Source organism: Nesoenas mayeri (genome assembly GCF_963082525.1).
Source record: "Nesoenas mayeri genome assembly, chromosome: 3".
Classification (NCBI taxonomy): domain Eukaryota; kingdom Metazoa; phylum Chordata; class Aves; order Columbiformes; family Columbidae; genus Nesoenas; species Nesoenas mayeri.
The window spans coordinates 3,094,071-3,113,887 of NC_137544.1; the positions used below are offsets into that span (position 1 = coordinate 3,094,071).

Here is a 19,817-nt window from a genome sequence, read left to right on the forward strand (position 1 = left end):
ATGACCAGCCCTATGGGATATACATGTATTGGTAAATGAAATCAGCTTGGGCTTGTTCCTTGTACCTGATGGCATATGAGTACAGCTTGCACTAGAGCCTAATGCTGAATTTGACTCACATGCACTGAACTATTTTATTCAACCTGCTTTGGGGTCTATGCCCCTGCTAGACCCCAAACTGCCTGGGCATTGCTTGGCAGGTTTGAGGAGGCTACAACCATTCCATAGGCTATCACAGAGACCAAGGAGCATGGATAATTATAAGCCAGTGCTTTATCTGATGCCCTTCCCCTCTAGTTTAGCAGCACAGGCAGTGACACTGCTGTACATGGGCAACATGTCTCGTTTTCTACCCAGAGTGTGGCCTCCGACCAGGTTTCGAGTCCTTCCAGCTGACTGGCAAGAAGATCGCAGGGGGTAGATATGCCAAGGCTGGGGAGTTCCCGTGGCACGTGAGCATCCAGAGCAGCGGGAAACACATCTGCGGAGGGACCATGATCAGCGCGCTGTGGATTTTAACTGCTGCCCATTGCTTTGCAGAAGAAGTGTGAGTACCCGGGGGAAGCGAGGACAGCCCAGGCACAGTGGGTTGGTAACTTACCTCCTTGAGGGTGTAGGGTTTTTATGTCCTTGGGGTCAAGTGCACAGTAAATGAGACTGAGCCAGAGAATCCTGAAAACAGGAATTGTCTCCTGTGGAGAGTATTACAAGAGAAATGTGCAGAAATCTGCATAACCAGGAGCTGCAGAGGGGAATATTTTGAAGGATGGTCCGAGCAGCCTTGTATAAGCGCCCATGATGCTGTTCTGAAGGCACCAAGTATTTCCTGTATGTATACATGAGTTGCAGTACCTTGTAAAAAGAGATGTATCACAATATGTTTGGAATTGGAAAGGACCTCAAAAGATCATCTAGTGCAATCTCCCTGCTGGAGCAGGAACACCCAGATGAGGTTACAAAGGAAGGTGTCCAGGTGGGTTGGAATGTCTGCACAGAAGGAGACTCCACAACCTCCCTGGGCAGCCTGGGCCAGGCTCTGACACCCTCACCCCCAACAAGTTGCTTCTCAAATTTAAGTGGAACCTCTTGTGTTCCAGCTTGATCCCATTACCCCTTGTCCTATCATTGTTTGCCACCGAGAAGAGCCTGGCTCCATCCTTGTGGCACTCACCCTTTAGATATTTATAAACATTAATAAGGTCACCCCTCAGTCTCCTCTTCTCCAAACTAAAGAGCCCCAGCTCCCTCAGCCTTTCTTTCATAAGGAAGATGCTCCACTCCCTTAACCATCTTTGTTGCCCTACGCTGGACCCTCTCCAGCAGTTCCCTGTATTCCATTCCAGCTTATTCCAACCCCCAAATGACCTTTGTTTTCATATAGCAAAACCCCATGGAGGGTCTGATTTTACAAAAAAACCCCACAATTTCTGGATAAATCAACCCCATGCGACTCTCAGGGGCAGAGTCCAGCCCTCTGTGAGCTCCCCTCTGAAATTTGGCAGGTCCAAGAGCTGGGGCTGTTTAGTGACAAACAACCTGTGGCACCACAACCTGGAGCAGCGATGCTGAAAATCCAGCCCACTCCATCTGTTCTCCCCTGAAAATGAGCTTTGCCTAGAAGTGAGAGTGGATTTCTGCGATATTTATAGCTAACCTTCCTGAGCACCACCCTAACCTGCTCAAGGGAGGAGGTACCAACCTTTACAACACAAAGCCTTCATGTTTGCTTATGTCTATACTGCTTTTGTTTTGCTTCTAAGGCCACCAGATCTCACCGTTGTGGTGGGGGGAACTGACCTCAGCCTCCCGCTGGAAGAACATAAGCCGGACAGCTTGATCCTCCATGAAAACTTTGACAGTGTGAGCATGCAAAACGATATTGCTCTGATCCTGCTCAGCTCTCCTGTTGAGTTCACCAATGAGAAGATGCCCATCTGCTTGCCCTTCATTTACGACATCAATACGTGGCAACATTGCTGGGCTACTGGGTGGGGAACCACAAGTTCAGGTGAGATGCGGTTAGGAGATCTATTTGCTAATGGAGGCTGGGTTTTACCCATTTAAAGTAGATGTTCTCTCTCAGGAGGGGTTACCCACACTGACTTCCACTCTCTGCCTCCCTGGTAAACACATCCAGACCCTCACAGCCTCTTCACTTCCACCAGTTCTCTCTCCAGTGCAAGAACCAGCTACTTATTGACCCCTAGAACAAAGTCCCGGGTACTCTAAGCAAAAATGTTCAAGGTGAAACCTTAGAGCCACCTACCTTTGCTCTGCAGGAGCTCAGCCTTACTTTGGACGCATTTATTGGCATCCAAAGACAGACAAGCTCCACCCTGGTAAGTTAGGCTGGGTCTGAAGTGGTCTGGAGTAAGAGAAACAAAAGTCTAGGGTTGTCGTTGGCTTAATGACAACCAGATTGATTCAATGGTACTGGCCGCCCCTCTTCTTCACTCATTTAGAACAGCAGATTGCTAATTGCTCTTGTTTAAGCCCTAATGAAAGTAGCTCCAGCACTGACTGTGACCCAAAATGTCTGTCCTGAACAAATGTCACTAAATGGCTAATGAGTGATTTCATTATTGGAAAGAGTTAATTGGGACAGAGTGGGCAGCGTGGTGCCTTGGGGTTTTAACAGTCCATCCTAGGATGTAGTAAGTCCATGTCCCATTTAGTAATTGTTATTCTGCTCCAAAGAGTTATGGTATCTTCTCTGAAACTCTGCATATTCCTTCTTAGGCTTTATTTGCCTCACATAACATTAAGATGCAACACAACACTGTGTTATAGTTGTGAAACTCTCCCATTTCACCAAGGTAACGTGCTCCTAGAAGCAGAAAACCAGGCATGTGCTGCAGAGTCGCTCCACAGCTTGGCAGGGTTTCTTTTTAGCTGGTCTCCTTGCAAAATGCGTGGCATGGCTCTGGAGATGGGTCTCCTGCTGTTGGGTGGGCTCAGCTGACATTGCTTCTGCTCTCCAAATTGCATCCTGCATGGGGCCAATGCGCTCAGCCCTGGCACACACCCCTTCTGTCTGGGACATGTTTCAGAAGAAAACCAGTAGAAGCTGACTTTGGTGAGAAGGATGTGTGATGTGGGCCATACCAAAAAGTACAACGTGCTGTTCCTCGCCAGGGGAAAATGGGTCATTTCTTCTCTCTACCAGCCTTTTGTAGGTGGATATCTCTAAGCTGTCACCTCGGGTGGCACTAGCCTGACTCCCCTTCAACTGCAACTAGACCTCATAGAATCACAGAAGCATTTTGGTTAGAAGAGACCCTCAAGATCATCGAGTCCAACCTTTAACCTCACACTGTCACTAAACCATGTTCCTAAGAACCTCATCTATGCATCTTTTAAACACCTCCAGGGATGGTGACTCATGTTGAGCCACCTCCTTGGAGATGCCTCCATTGAAGCCTTTCAATCTGTTGGCACTTCCATGGAGTTGCCCTATGTCTTTTAGACGTGACTTTTGAGTCCTACCTCCCCAAAGGCACCAGGGCCATTTAGCTCAGTGAAATATGGCAGGAGTTGCTGAAAATCTGTTGGTGTCTTCAGCAGCAACATCCTCCAAAAGCCAGTGTTATCCTTCAGATTCAGGTTCACTTTAAGAGTGAAATGAGTGGGTTTTCCAAGTAGCCCTGGGCATTTTCAGTCTTTTTATTGATGGATGGTGACAGCTGAAATTTCTTGTGGATTTTGTTCCATCTCAAAGGATGGAAAAGAGCCACTTTGTGAAAGACACAGCTGGTCCCCTGGGTGAAGCATGGCCTCACAGCCCCCCAGGAGAGCATGGAGATAGCAAGATCAGTGGACTTTCCTCTGCGGGGGTCTCACAGGACCCTAGGGAGAATCCCTGAATCATGAGTGAGAATCCCCAGAACCATGAGTGAGAAACCCAAGAAGTGAAGCACAGCTTGTCCCAGGTCATCACCAACACCCATAGGGTCAGCCATCCCTTTGGGTTCTTTGCGCTATACCAGAGTTCGTCTACAAAAATGTGTTGTTTTAAAATGCTATTTAGCAAGCCTCCACTTCTCAAGATTTCAGCTCTTCCTGTTAACACTTCCCCCCATTCTACCTACTTATCCACCTCCTAGGCTGGCATAAAGTCAAGAGCACAAATTTATCTTTGCTAACATTTGGACAGCCCCTATAAGCCCTCATGACCTGAAGACCATACAGTTGTGCCCTGAGGCGCTCTTGCCATAGGATGCTTTACAAATTCAGCTTGGGGCAGTCCAAAGTGCTCATCTCCAGCTGTGGTTACACCTTCACAAGCCTGTGCTGCTCTGCACGGTTTGTTCATTGTTCAGGCTTTGCTAATCGTTCTTTTCTCACTTGCTGGTTAGAGGTTGCGATGCCAGCATCCCAGCTGCTGCAGAAAGCACGGATGAAGCTCATCAGCAGGGAGCAGTGCTTGGAGCGGATGCCGGAGCTAGGGGAGAACGTGGTGTGTGCAGAGCTGGAGAAAGGAGAACAAAGCTCCTGCCAGGTAAACTAAACAGGCTCCTGAATGGCCATGCTGCCTATGGGGGCACAGAGACACTGGAGGAGAAGCAGCTTGGCTTCAATGATGAACAGTGAGTGATCTTTCCCACAGCCTCCTGGGGTTGCTTGGGGATGCCTTGGGTCAAGGAACTGCCTGCAAAGGCATATTGACCTGGGCAGTGGGGGTACAGGACTCTTGAGGTTGGAAAGTAGTGGTGGTGCTAGAAATGGAACACGTTGTTGTGTGGATGAGCCTCTCATGTTCTCCTCACTTGTCCCAAAACCCATGTTCTTCAGCCAGGGAGCATACAAAAGAGTCAAATTTAGCACATATAGACAAGAGCAGCAAATTTAGCACATATAGACCCCAGCGGCCATTATAAATTGGGGAATGACCTATTAGAGTGTAGCATAGGGGAAAGGGAGCTGGGGGTCCTGGGAACAGCAGGGTGACCATGAGCCAGCACTGGGCCCTTGTGGCCAGGAAGGCCAATGGTACCTGGGGTGGGTTAGAAGGGGGTGGTCAGTAGGTCAGAGAGGTTCTCCTGCCCCTCTGCTCTGCCCTGGGGAGACCACACCTGGAATCTTGTGTCCAGTTGTGGCCCCTCAGTTCCAGCAGGACAGGGAACTGCTGCAGAGAGCCCAGCGCAGCCACCAAGATGCTGAAGGGAGTGGAGCATCTCCCGTGTGAGGAAAGGCTGAGGGAGCTGGGGCTCTGGAGCTGGACAAGAGGACACTGAGGGGTGACTCATTCATGGGGATCAATGTGGAAAGGGGGAGTGTCAGGAGGATGGAGCCAGGCTCTTCTGGGTGACAACCAGTGATAGGACAAGGGGCAATGGGTACAAACTGGAACACAAGAGGTTCCACTTCAATATGAGAAGAAACTTGTTCCCAGTGAGGGTGGCAGAGCCTGGCCCAGGCTGCCCAGGGAGGTTGTGGAGTCTCCTTCTGTGCAGACATTCCAACCCGCCTGGACACCTTCCTGTGTAACCTCATCTGGGTGTTCCTGCTCCATGGGGGGATTGCACTGGATGAGCTTTCCAGGTCCCTTCCAACCCCTGACATTCTGGGATTCTGTTTATTACAGAGTTGCACAAGTCTGGATGCTGGAATACAGCCAGCATACCAGCAAGAAAAGTAAAAATATTACATGCAAAATCTTATCACTATATTCACACCCAACCGGTCACACGCTTGCATATTGTATTACATAATCCTTTTAGCATATTAATGAGCAACATTCAGCTAAAGGACACTTTATCCAACAGTCTTGAGATATGTGTTAAAGCAAGACTCAGCTAACCGTGGGGGCTTCAAAATGTGTAAAACTGCAAGCTCAGTAGTGTCTGTAATTCATGATTACGTGTTTTGCAAGTCACTCTTGTCTTTGTTATATGAGCAGACTGACCTAAAACTGAAAGAATTTACATATCTTGAGGTTCACATTATTTTAAGGGATGACAACACACTGTCTTGATTCCCTCCCTCCAAAGAGAGAGAGGCAGGAGCTCTGCAAGTGAGCTGCAAGGAGGACATGGGAAAAGTGTGGGTCCCAACAAGTCCCCTTGGACAGGAGACAGTTTTTGATGGCTCTCGGCACAGGAATTGGAACTGGCACCTCATAGCAATTTAAAAACCCAGTGTCTGCTGTAGCCCAGCTGTGCAGTGGTGGGAGGGATGGGAGGTGAGGTCTCACATCCCAGCATGACATGGGCTGCATCCTCCTCCTGCCTGGTGTCCCCTCAGCCCTGGGCCAGGCAGTGATATTCTGCCACCACATCAAATACTGAAATGAGACAGGAAAATTTGTCCAGGACCGTCAAAGCAAAAGAATTGGGAGAAAAACTTAATGCACGAGTGTTAGATTTAATATTAGAAACCTTTTTCAGTTGAGGTCTTGGCCCTGACCCAGATGTCCTTTGCTGACATGGCAGGTTGGTCTGCGGGTGCAAGAACTCTCCACATCTCATTGCAATGAGTTAGTCATACAGGATGATGGACTTTTCAAGCTAAATCTTAAAGGGTAGTTTTAAATTTTAAAGTGGTATTTGATACCAGAGAATCTAAGAGGAGAGAGCTGACACAAACACCCAAATGTGGGAAAACCTCACTGAGAACATACTCCCACCTGCAGGATTGCTGCCCTGATGTCAAACAGTCTGAAAGCCCCAAAACACCTTTTCTTTCACAGCATCCAACCTCTATTCTCTCCTCTAAGAGCCTCGCAAAGACAGGGGTCTCCTGAAGCCTCTGCTTCAGGACTAAGGTCTCCATCCTCCACTGGGCAAGGGTTTTCTTACACATGTGCATATGTTTGCAGGGCAACAGATGGGCAGACGCATGCATAGAATCATAGTATAATTTTGGTTGAAACCTTTAAGATCATCACATCCAACTGTTAACCTCACATTGTAAAGTCCACCTCTAACCCATGTCCCTTAGAACCTCATCCACGCATCTTTTAAACCCCTCCAGGGATGGTGACTCCAGCACTGCCCTGGGCAGCCTGTTCCAATGCCCAACAGCCATTCGGGGAAGAAATTGTTCCCAAGATCCAACCTCAACCTCCCCTGGCGCAACTTGAGGCCTTTTTCTCTTGTCCTATTGTTTGTTACTTGGGAGAAGAGACCAACACCCTCCTCGCTACAACCTTCTTTCAGGTGACAGCCTCATTCTATGAGAATCATGCAATGAGGGAACTAGAGCAACCCCCAGGACAAAGAGACATCCGCTGACCTTTTGGCAAAGACAGTGAGTACAGGGACCAGGGGCTGCAACGCAATTGCAAACTGGACCCGTAGCTCAGCAGTGGAGGGGAAGCTTTGCTTTGGAAAATCACTTTTTGATTAGCCAGAAAGCATCTGTCTCTGAAACCATTCATCCAGTGACTTTCACCTCCATTAAATTCAATCAAACATTTTAGAAAGAAAACTGCCACAGGATAACATTAACATGATTAAAGAATGCACTTCCCAGCCCAGCTTTAAGTTCTATAGCTGAATTATGCTGGTGAAACACCAAGAGCACTTACACCCAGCAAAATGAATCTCCTGTATTCAGAAAGATGATGAGAGTGCTATTTTGATCTACAATAATATTACAGCTGTCTGAGAAATGAACTAGAAATGTAAGCTTTCCTAGCAGAGAAGTACACAACGACTGCATGTGTGATAATGATCATAATCCAGCAACTGGAAGCTTGACTGGGCAGAAACGTCCTATAACCTGAAATAACAAGACAAAACCATACCCTAGGCTAGAAATGAATCTCTTCAGGAGAGAAACAAGGGACGTGAATTTTCATCAAAAATAGTTAATTTGCTGGAGGGGAAGCATTCTGCTGATGGATGATTTTCTGGGAGGCACTGACTGAAACCAGGTAGGGCACATTTTGGCTTTGCTAGGCTGGCACAGAAATCTTACTGAGTTGCAGAAGCACCCCAAGAATCAGTTCAGGCAGAGACATTATTCTAACCACAACTGTTTAGCAGAGAATCAACTAGAAACAGGTTTTATCCAAAGTTATTTGGCACTCCAACAACATTATAAAACACAGATTCAGATGCTGGTAAGGAGATCAGTTACTACACAGCTGATTCAGACTCAAGGGATCCCAAAACTCTAGAATGATGATTCAAAATGCACATCTTCCCACTCTATGCCAAAGTGAGGACTCTCAAGGGTAGACAGGAGATACAATCACTCACCAGTTCAGCAAGGTGTCTCAGTCCTCAAGGAAGTTTCCTTAGGTGGGATCCCAATCTAAGCAGGAGAGTCTTCCACTGCCAACCCAGCACTCCAAGAAGAGCAACTCAACATGGTTCTCCACTGGCTCCATTTATGCCCAAAGTGAAATCTGAGCTGTGGTCATTTATGGTAGTGCTCCAGAAACTTCTCTCAGCTGAGGTGTTTCATTGGTCAAGGGCCCTGTCTGTCAACCAAGGGGCGTGTGCATGACCATAGAGGTCTATAGGTCTAGAAGTTTCTGGTGCTTTCAGGGGGTGGGGAGGGTCAGGTGCATCTGCCACATTGTCTATGCTGATCAGCCATCTCCTGGGTGATCTCCAGACCACCCAGAATAGAACCATAGAACCACAGAATAGTTTGTGTTGGAAGGGGCATTTAAAGCTCATACTGAGGTTGCTGGTGGTCACAGCAAACCTGGAAGCCATTCACTGCACAGGTGCATGATGGATGTGGACATGAAGCAGACAAAAGCCTTATGTAAACTTCACCTGAGCTTTGCTGAGGATCTGGATACGCTTGTTCACGTCCAGAGCCAGGCTAAGATGGTAAGTTGCACCTAGAACCAAGGCTGTAGGTCCACATGATCCTGATCTGAACCCAAAGGATTACCATCCTAGGTCTTTGCCCTGTGTGCTATTTGTGTGCTAGATTTTCCCTGTTGCAGCAAGCTGGTTTATGAGTAACTGAGGCCACACAGATATCTTCACTGAGACACCATGTAGAAGGTTTATCCTGCTGACCACTGGCTTAATACCCCCATATGGCAACAGGACATTAACAGAAAAGCTCAGACATTTCACCAGCTGCCATCATACTAGGGCCAGACACGACTAATGTGTGGATTACTAACCATATTCCTATAATAACTCAAGGAGATTGAATAGCAGAGCTCCTGAGTATTTGTAATTAAAAAAAAAAATCCATTCACTTAAAAAGATAAATCTATTGTATACCAATTCCCTAGCAGTTCTGCAGACAAATATATAGATTGACTGTGAATTAACACTAACAGGATCTGTAATTGACTTATAGTTCTATTTAGTCATAAACATTAGCATTAATGGATGTTCATGGGGTACAAGTGCTAGAGAACAGACACTAGAGATGGCCTATGTGTTATTTTTTTGTGCGCTACATTTCTTCCATGACCCCATGAACCACAATTGATGTCTAATTCCTTGCTTTCTTAAGCATCTTTTGTTAGCCTCTGATGCAATGGTAACTTGAACAATAATTAGAGTATAAGAGACTCACAAAGCAAATGCCTCTTCAGTGTCTTGCCCATCCAGACAAAATTCAGTAAATGGCCCAATTATATTTCAGAGAGTTTCTGCAAAGGAGGTCTGTGGGGTGATTAGGACAGAGTGTGTTCAGCTGGGAGTCACAGTTCATGTACAGTTCAGGTCAGCAGCAGATCAAGGCGGGGCCCAGTCCCTGGCCTGACTTGCAGGGGAAGGAATCATTGTGTGGCCACAAACAAGGTGTGGGATGGTAACAGGAGATGATCTTGGCCATCCCTGATAAATATCTGAAAAGATGCTAGGGTGCATCTAGGGCTCCAGAGCCCTAGTTCTTTAGTTCTGCAAAAAAGGCAGAGAAGCATCTCCTTCCTTCACCTGTAATGTGTCCTGCCCACATACACTGTAAGCACTTTGGAAAGGGTAAATATCTTTATAGCATCATGGGATGCTCAGGGCTCTCACCCTACATAACTATACAATAGCAGTAGTTTTGTACAGCTCTGGGCAGGATTTATCTGGCAATGTCTTTCTTGTAGTCATCTGCATCTACCAAATCATCCTTACATCAATAGGGAGGAAAAAAGCACTTCTGACATATGAGTCATTGAGACTGTTTTAACTATTTTAAAATAATTCCCTGTATGACTGCTTATTGCTTCCTATTAACTAAGAGCAAGTCCAAGGTGTCTCACTCACAGGGAGACTCATGGCTCTGAGGTAGGACCATTGCCTTCATGTAAGTCTCCCGTGTAATTTTATATACCCCAGGATATACCGTTAGCATCCTACTTCCCCCGTCTCAAGGAAAAAGTCACAAACCAGCAAAGCCTGGTCAATCCCTTAGACTGTTCAAAATACCTGAGCGGAGGTGGATAGATGATGATGTGGTGGAGTATTTGCATGAGGTCTGAGGTTAAAGGCCCTTCTGCCTGTCACACAAAGGTCTCCTGGGGGCCAGGAGCCAAAGCCAACCACGTTTCAGTTCAAAGTTAGTGACAACTATACAAAATTACTGTTTTACCTTAATATTGAAGAGAGTGATCCACTCTCCAGCCTCGTGGTAGATTCTCCATCACTGAACTATTGCTAACATGATGGAGCGGGTTTTTTTTCCTTAAGGGGCAGATTGGTCTAAATGGGACAGTATCCTGGAAGCCCCAGAACAAAGCAGTAGAAAGGCATTTCTACACTTGCCATCTCTTAAATTTGCTTCTGAAGGGTGCTTTGATGTACAGCTCATTGGAATCAGAACACTTCTCCTGTGTCCCATGGTTTTATAGGGCTTTCATCATTTTATGATATGGGCAGACATGTGAACACATGCTGGCTCTGGTGGCTTAATTCTTTAATCTGTCAAAAACATCCCTTCCTATTGCAAGGACCTGGGATGCTGATGGTGCTGTGTGTGTCTTCTGCTTTCTTCCTCTGGGTTGTAGCTTTTGGTCCCTCAAACTAGAAGCTGTTTGCTTTGCAGCAAGGGGTTCCAGCATTGCTTTGTGTGCCTGGTGAGTGAAGCTGTGGGGAGCAGAACAGCTCTGGATCCAGCTGAACACAAAAAACCCACCATGTGCTTGCCCTGGGGGTGGGGGAATGGGTGTGATGACTCAGAGGAGCCGCTTCTCATTCGATTACAGTGAGTCAATACAGCTTTAAGGGAAAATCATGACTCACAGGCAGATTTCAATTCTTTGAAGGAGCTGACAAGCATGTGGCAGAGGGTGATCCAGCTGATACAGCGCACTGAGATTTCCAAAGCTCTATTAATGAGAGTTCAAGGCTCAAGGAGAAACTGAACTGTCATGAAGCAGAAGGGCTTCAGTTTGAAAGGGAGGCAACACAGAGGAAGGATTTGATGGGAGAAAGGGGCTCACAAGGCGACTTGTGTTGGCATCCAAAGAATTATGTTCAAGGAGGGCAAACGCTGAGATGACCAAGTTGTCCAATGCCACAGCGTTATTCAGAGTGGTCAGAATTAAAACTGACCGTTCAGCAGGATCTCATTATTCTGAGTGACTGGCAGTTAAACCAACAGGTGCAGTTCACAGTTGATAAAGGCGAATAAACAAATATAGGGAGAAGCAACTCCAGCTGTACGCACTCAATAATAGGGTCTAAATTAGCTATTTACTATGTAAAAAGATGTTGGAGTAACTGCGGATAGTCCTTCAAAAACATCAGCACGAGGCTCTGTGTGGGTCAGAAAGGCAATGAGAGCATTATGAATTGTTAGGAAAGGAATTGTTAGGGGAAAGGGAGCTGGGGGTCCTGGGGACAGCAGGGTGACCATGAGCCAGCACTGGGCCCTTGTGGCCAGGAAGGCCAATGGTACCTGGGGTGGGTTAGAAGGGGGTGGTCAGTAGGTCAGAGAGGTTCTCCTGCCCCTCTGCTCTGCCCTGGGGAGACCACACCTGGAATCTTGTGTCCATTTGTGGCCCCTCAGTTCCAGCAGGACAGGGAACTGCTGCAGAGAGCCCAGCGCAGCCACCAAGATGCTGAAGGGAGTGGAGCATCTCCCGTGTGAGGAAAGGCTGAGGGAGCTGGGGCTCTGGAGCTGGACAAGAGGACACTGAGGGGGGACTCATTCCTGGGGATCAATATGGAAAGGGGGAATGTCAGGAGGATGGAGCCAGGCTCTTCTGGTGACAACCAGTGACAGGACAAGGGGCAATGGGTACAAACTGGACCACAGGAGATTCTACTGAAATTTGAGAAGAAACAGCTTCTCAGTGAGGGTGTCAGAGCCTGGCCCAGGCTGCCCAGGGGGGTTGTGGAGTCTCCTTCTGTGCAGACATTCCAACCCGCCTGGACACCTTCCTGTGTAACCTCATCTGGGTGTTCCTGCTCCATGGGGGGATTGCACTGGATGAGCTTTCCAGGTCCCTTCCAACCCCTCACATTCTGGGGTTCTGTGATTCTGTGAATATGTAGCAAAGTAAATGCCTACGTCTTGTGTGCTGTGTGCGGTTCCTGGCCACACCACCTCAGAAGATAAGTAGTAGTTTTAGAAGAGTAGAGGAGGAAGGATGAACAGAGATGTGGAATGGCTTCTGATGGAAAGGAGAATAACAGTGCAGGACCCTGAGGCATGTAAAAGACATATCTGGAGGGGATATGACACAGATTCTTGGAGTTGTGAACAGCAAGGAAAAAATAGTCAAGAGCTGTTCTCTTGTCCCTGCTGTTCAAACCTCTGAAGGAGGGGGTGTCAGATGGTCGTATCAGGCAGCAGCTTTAAAACAAAGAGAAGGAAGTGTTTTTTCATCCAACAGATAATTAAACTATGGAAGTCACTGACCAGGATGTTGTGGGTATTTATCCTCAGGGATAAATGGATTCAAAAAGCAATTAGACAGCTTCCTGGATGAAGATCTCTCTAAGGCTATTAACCACCGTGATGTAAATACAACCCTGTTTCTCATTCTCCTTTCCTGAGCACGTGCTACAGATGACTGTCAGAGACAGCCGTCGGGGCCACATAGGTCTTTGGACAGATGCATTACCACTGCCTTTAAGTCCTTGCCACTATGGTTACTAATGGACCCTGCTGACATATGTGTGGATGGAGTAGAGAGGTCTTGTTCACTTATTTTCCATCACGGGGATGGAGGGACACAGGAGCTCTCACCTGAGATCTCAGAGGGGTCCCGTGAAAGGAATCCAGGTGCCCTGTGCTACCTGGTTCATTTTCAATACCTCCATCTTAAAAATGGCCATAACCTCCTTCCTTCCACCTTTCTCCAAAGGCAGCTTGTTACGGTGAAATAACTGAAGAAATCATCTGTTTGCAAAAGCCTTTCCTTCCTGAAGCCAGGGCAGCTCTAATGGCAAGTGTTGTTATTCACACGCTGATTCTCTCCAATTTACACAGGGCTTACCAAGATGAAAATGAAACCAGCAGTGACTTGCAAGGATTGTGCATCCACCTAATGAGTATCAGATGGGTTGTTCTCCCTTCCCCAGAGCTTCTCCCACCTAAGAAGATTTATGCGACCGAATGTGTTTGTTCTGATCAATTATCATGTTGCAGACGTGAATACAAATACGAAAGGAAGATTACACTCCTTATCCAAAGCCCACTAAAGTCAGAACAAAGGCTCCTGATGTTCACAGAAAGGCTTTGGCCGCAATGAAAAGGATGAAACTTTTGATCAGCTTCAGTGAACGAAGTGCCTTGTTAGTGACCATTTTTATACAAGCCAGAACTATTTATCAGTGAATGTATCATTGCTCTCACCTCTCCTAATGGGAGGATTAACATGTGTTTGTGGAAGGCATGAGTTCAGCACCAGATTTGATTTGATGTGGTTGCTTTTCATTCATCTTCTATTAGACAAGAAACAAAAAGCAAAGACGCTGGGTTTAGGTTTTTTTTGCTGGCCAGAAACTTGGCACTCAGACTGAAGAGCAGGAGCAGGTAACTGGTACGTGTTGCTGACCAGAAGCATTTCACCACCAGGGCACAGGAGGCTGAAAGCAGCATTTAATAAGTTCTTTGATCTTCAGAGTCATTAACCTGAGCGTTGATTAAATTAGTGCTTTTGGAAGCATCACAGATAATTGCAGCAGTGCTCAAAACTTGTTCCTCCCACACACTCTCCTACGAAAGGATGGAAAACCTTGGGCCCGTGTTTTTGAGAGCTTAAGGTGAATACAGGGATATTCAGAAGTTCCCAAGAACTGAGTTTATTTTTCTCTATCTTTAGGCCTATAAAAACCAGGTTACTGATTCATCTGGGGTACTGCTATAATTACATGAGCGAGATTATCACATGGAGAGGATGACTTAGCCCACTTTGTGATAAAATCAACAAGTTACGCGGCTGAAGTTAAGAAAAACGGCATGTTGGGTGTTGCACTCGTGAAGCAGACCAGCTCAGCCCATGTGGAAAGGGATCCGAGGCAGGATTTAGGGATCCGAAGCAGGATTTAGGGATCCGAAGCAGGATTTGGGTCTCAGGGCTTGTGGATGAGAGAGATGGATTTGCAGCTGCTGCCTGGGTTTTTCACAGCCTTGACTGACCACCTCTCTGCCCAGGTTTTCAATGTCTTTCTGCAGCTGACAGTCCCCAAGCCCTGCAGACTGGGCAGAGAACAAAACGAACATGGTTAAAGAGGTAAAAAGGGAAAAGCTGCTCTGATTTGAAAGGAAAACCGCATGATCTGTAGTTTGAATAGGGGTTTCTTGGCTCTGCCATCGCCTCATGCAAATCATATCCCTCTTCTGCTGTGGTTTTCTCAGCTATGAAATGCGATAAGACTTTTCCCCCCAAGGACGGTCACAAGGTATCAGGAATTAACTGGTTTTTAAGCGCCCTAGGAGAAAGGTCCTTTGCAAGGGTGAGCAGCCTCCAAATTGGGCACTTGGAAACCGATCCACCCCGATGATGCCAGTGCTAAAAATCTCCTGTATCAGGAAAAATCAGCACGACGCATTCCGACATGTCACCAACAAGGGTTCGTCAGCCGTGGCTGCGTCACCGGCTTGCGAACGGCTCCCACTCTCTCGATTTCATTTATTATCATTGTGTAGGAGGCTCAAAGCGCCTTCTTTTCACTACCAGGATAACACGTTTGGACTGTTCCTGCCCTGAGGGAATTAGCAGTAAAATTCCCAGTAATTTAATTGTGCGTACAGCCTAGGAGATGTTCGTTCGTTCAAACAGGATGCCATCACCAAGGACATTGATAATACATGGATCCAAGGTCACTGCAAGGCCACTTGTGCAATTCATTTTTGGCTAAAACAGGGTTGGAAAACATCTTTAGATGCCAAGTTGGGAGAAGGTCCAGCAGCACTGGGGGAGATGCAGATATGTAGTTACAATAACACCATTGCAGTGCAAACAGTATTGAATTTACTTTTGGATTTGATTATTTTAAAGATCTTTTCCAACATAAATGATTCTGTGGTTCTGTGATTCTAGAAATGCTGAAACAACAATTACTCTGTATTTATGTTGTTTTTTCCCTTCTGTATGCATGTTGAACCAAAAAATATAGATAAACTTATTCTGGGTTTGGACCCTCCATCTAATGAAGTAGGAATTCTGCCTATTGACTTTATCAGGTGCTGATGCGTTGCACAGGGGACCACAGCCACTTCCTCACTCATTAATTAACGTGTGATTGCTTGGGGTAGCTGCTGGCGGAAGGGGATTCATACATTAATGGCAAAGACGTTTCTCAAGGTAGCGTGCAAAGAGGAAGGACAGCATTTCCCAAGAAAGACGTCTGTCTCGGGAAATGGGTTAGTGTCGAGTTTCTTATTTGCCACTGGAGAAAAAAGATTCAAACCCACTGTGGAAGGAAACTGATTTAGAGCGGGGGCTGCACAGCGCGGAAGGTGAAAACCACTGTCAGAAACATGGTGGACCTGGCTGGGTGCATTTTGTCCCTTGGGTTATACTCAAGAAATTGCACACAGAGGTTGGATGGGCAACTGGGCATGCTGTTGGTGTTCAGGGACATTCCTCGTGGCAGAGTGGCTTCAATCTGCATTTGGAGGCTTGCATGTACTGCAGGAGGGGAGGTTGCCCTTGCGGTAGCAGGCAGGTTTTTAGTGAAATTATCACAGTATCACAGAATGTCAGGGGTTGGAAGGGCCCTGGAAAGCTCATCCAGTGCATTCCCCCCATGGAGCAGGAACACCCAGATGAGGTTACACAGGAAGGTGTCCAGGCGGGTTGGAATGTCTGCACAGAAGGAGACTCCACAACCCCCCTGGGCAGCCTGTTCCAGGCTCTGACACCCTCACTGAGAAGAAGTTTCTTCGCAAATTTAAGTGGAACCTCTTGTGTTCCAGCTTGATACCATTACCCCTTGTCCTATCATTGTTTGCCACCGAGAAGAGCCTGGGTCCATCCTCGTGGCACTCACCCTTTATATATTTATAAACATTAATAAGGTCACCCCTCAGTCTCCTCTTCTCCAAACTAAAGAGCTCCAGCTCCCTCAACTCCCTTCATAAGGGAGATGCTCCACTCCCTTAATCATCTTTGTTGCCCTACGCTGGACCCTCTCCAGCAGTTCCCTGTCCTGCTGGAACTGAGGGGCCCAGAACTGGACACAATATTCCAGATGTGCTCTCACCAGGGCAGAGTAGAGGGGCAGGAGAACCTCTCTCGATCTACTAACCACCCCCCTTCTAATACACTCCAGGATGCCATTGGCTTCCTGGCCACAAGGGCCCAGTGCTGGCTCATGATCATCCTGTTGTCCACCAGGACCCTCAGGTCCCTTTCCCCTACACTGCTCTCTAATATGTAATCTCCCAGCCTATACTGGAACCTGGGGTTGTTCCTGCCCAGATGCAGGACTCTACACTTTCCCTTGTTGAATTTCATCAGGTTATTAGTGTGGTTGCAAGAAGGATTTGTCAGGATCAGTGTTCATCATTATGCAATCTCTGGATGCTAGCGCCCACAATTAACAGTGGCAGGTACCCAGCATCTACGTGCCCCAGTTTTGCAGAGTGGAGGACTAGGTCAGCAGTCACAGCAAATGTCCCTTTTCTCTCCTGGATGTTGTCTGTTGGTGACAGGATTCAGGTGCCATTCTGAGGCCATAGGAGCATGTGGAAAAGGCCCAGAAGGACAGGGCATGGCACTGGGATAGAGCTTCTGACTGATCTCCTCCTCTCACCTTCTGTATCTGTTTGTTCTGTGGGGATCTCAGGGCTGAGCTGTGAAATTTTGAGTCCAAAATTTCCTTGTCACCCAAAATCCTCATGAAATTGGGATAGAGTTTGATTTTCTCAATCAGCCTGTGGGATGTAGCTTCTATGAGACACTTGGTCCTACTATAACACCCTCCTTGTTCCGTAGGTGGACAGCGGGGGACCTCTGGTTTGCAGCTACTGGAACACCATGAAGTGGTTTCAGGTCGGCATCGTCAGCTGGGGAGAAGATTGTGCAGAAAAGCCAAACCATGAGATTTTAATGTCTGTTTACAGCTACCGTGACTGGATCGAGGCTGAGACAGCCTTGAGGGGGAAACCTTTCTTCATTGAAGGCGTGGATAACGGTGCAGATCACAAGGAGGTTCCTTCCAGAGCTGAGACACAGCTGGTGTTTCTTGAGTATTGTCTCCTTTTATTTATCTCTTTAATGGCAATTAGATTACTCTAGAGAAGGTGTTTTTCAAAACATAATAAAGTTCATAACTACCGTCTCATTATTCTTTTGCTGCTGACCCATAGAGTCATGGCTCAGGTCAACCTGCTCTATCTCACCCAGGTGAACACAGACACCAAAATGAGATGCCACAGTGAGACAGAGGAGCGATGGAGAGGCCAAAGAGATTAAATGGGAGACCCAGAACACAGAGAAGAAAAGCCATAATCTTCTGAAAAACCCAGATTTTCCACACGGGTGTGTCAGATGAAGCCCAGTTATTTGCTAATCTCACATGCAAGATGAAGACGTGGCATCTGAAGGAGCTGCTCCCCTTGGAAAGCTGAAAACCTAAGAAAAGTCTTAGCTTATTCAGTTGCATATTGTCTTAGCTGTTGGTAGGATAGCCCTGGGTTAATCTTATAGATAATTATTAGCTGAACTAACATATCTTCTATCTTGCAGCAAAGAGCATCCTCAGAGACCACAGCAACTGCTCAGGTGATACGTCAAGCTGCTGGGACATGACAGATGTCAAATTCAGTGTCTCCTTAAGCTAGGAAGAGCTAAGCAATCCTTTGGCTATTGTTGGAAGGTGTAGCATCATATGACTAATCAGTATAATTTACCTGGATTGCAAATGCTGGCTTTGGTTGTTAAAGGCAATCGAGAAAAATCTGTCTGGCTGAAGAGAATTGTTTCTGAGCTTTCCATAAAGTGCTGTCTACAGAAGCCCCTTGGCTTGGCAATTAACCAAAATTAAGCCCTTTGCAAGTGAATGGTAAATAGAAAGCAAATACAGTTTATTTTGTATCCTTTGTTAGAGGCCTGTTACTTGTATTGCTAAGAGGTCCACATCCCAGCCTGAGCTGAGATGGTCCTACATGCAACACATGGTCCTTCATTGCTTCTCCATCAATGAAGTTCATTGCAATACACATTCTTGTGTTGCTCTTCTTGGAAGTGGTGGGGAAGGAGACAAGCAGCAATGTCTCCTTCTTGTCCCACCTTTGCAATGGCATAAAAGCACCTGTAATTACCAGCAATGGTAAAACTCAGTGAATGTGCAATGGGACAGAACCTCTCAATTTGGTTTTAATTACCTTGATATTTTCTGGCTAGCTGGTGGAGAAGCTTTGTAAATGAGAATTAATTCATCTACCTTAAGCTAATGCGAACCCATCTTGGCATAAAAGTCAGACTTTATTTTCTGTGTTATCTGAGCAGAAAATAATGCTTAATTATTATTAGTTCTGAGTAATGCTTATGAAAATTGCTCCACATTAATTTCACATGGCTGACTGGCTAATGGATGCATAAGGGTCTTGTAACCCTTTGCAAAAAGACTAATAAAAGCTAAAAACAAGGGGAATATATTACTTTAGCAGCTATTAGTAGTAGACAGTGTCTGCTGGCATTAATACCTATATTTATTTTCCTTTCTATTAATAATATATCAACAGATTCTAGAAGCTGTGTCAGGGGCTGGATATCAGGAAATATTTCCTAATGCTGTAATCTATTCAGCTACAGAATTGTTTCCCCCAAAGGAAATGCGAGATGTCCTCCTGCTTGAATTATTTTAATGCAGGGATCGTATAGAGCACTTTTGCCTACAGCACATGGCCTGGAAAAAGCCTGCACTTACAGAGAGCTGCAAAAGGACCCAGTAGGTCTTTTTCCATCAGTCGCATTTGCAAACGGATGATAATCTGTGTTAAATGAAGGTGATGCTACTTAGCGGTTGCAGCAGGGCACTGCTGCTGTGGGTTTGGGTCTGTTCTGCTGCTCATTTACTCAGTGGCCTTAGAGAAAGGAAGTTTCTGCCTTGTGCCTCAGTTTCCCTACTTGCTAAATTGAGATTATGAAAGCGGTTCGCTTTACTATATGGAAGCATCAGTTCTGCAAATTAAGACCAGCTATGTAGCTGCAAAGGAATAAACAGGAGACTTTTTCCTCCTTATTTAAAACATCATAAAACTCATTAAATAAATTCATCTTTGCTACTACATTCACTGCTCAATAATTAGGGTGAGAAAGGAAATGTTTGTTCAATATTTCTGTGCTGTAACATGTTGAACCTGTATTCTGTTTCAAAGATATTTGTGTTTTGAGACAGCACATCACTTCTGATTATGGATCTGATGGGGATGTGTCAGAGTCACACAAAATCAAAATATAATGTCTCAGCTTTCTCATTAACATTTCAATTAATTTTTTA

The 19,817-nt window shown here is 46.2% G+C and overlaps 1 protein-coding gene across 1 annotated transcript; it reads left to right on the top strand.

Annotated features, from left to right (window-relative positions):
* Positions 1-17,611, top strand: LOC308039511 (serine protease 55-like; the record flags this gene model as incomplete). The annotated part of the gene is made up of 5 exons (XM_080342882.1): positions 1-31; positions 358-547; positions 1,761-2,008; positions 4,356-4,498; positions 17,309-17,611. 5 exons carry the CDS (start codon positions 1-3, stop codon positions 17,609-17,611), a joined length of 915 nt encoding a protein of 304 aa, XP_080199008.1.
* Positions 17,612-19,817: the final 2,206 nt, after the last annotated feature.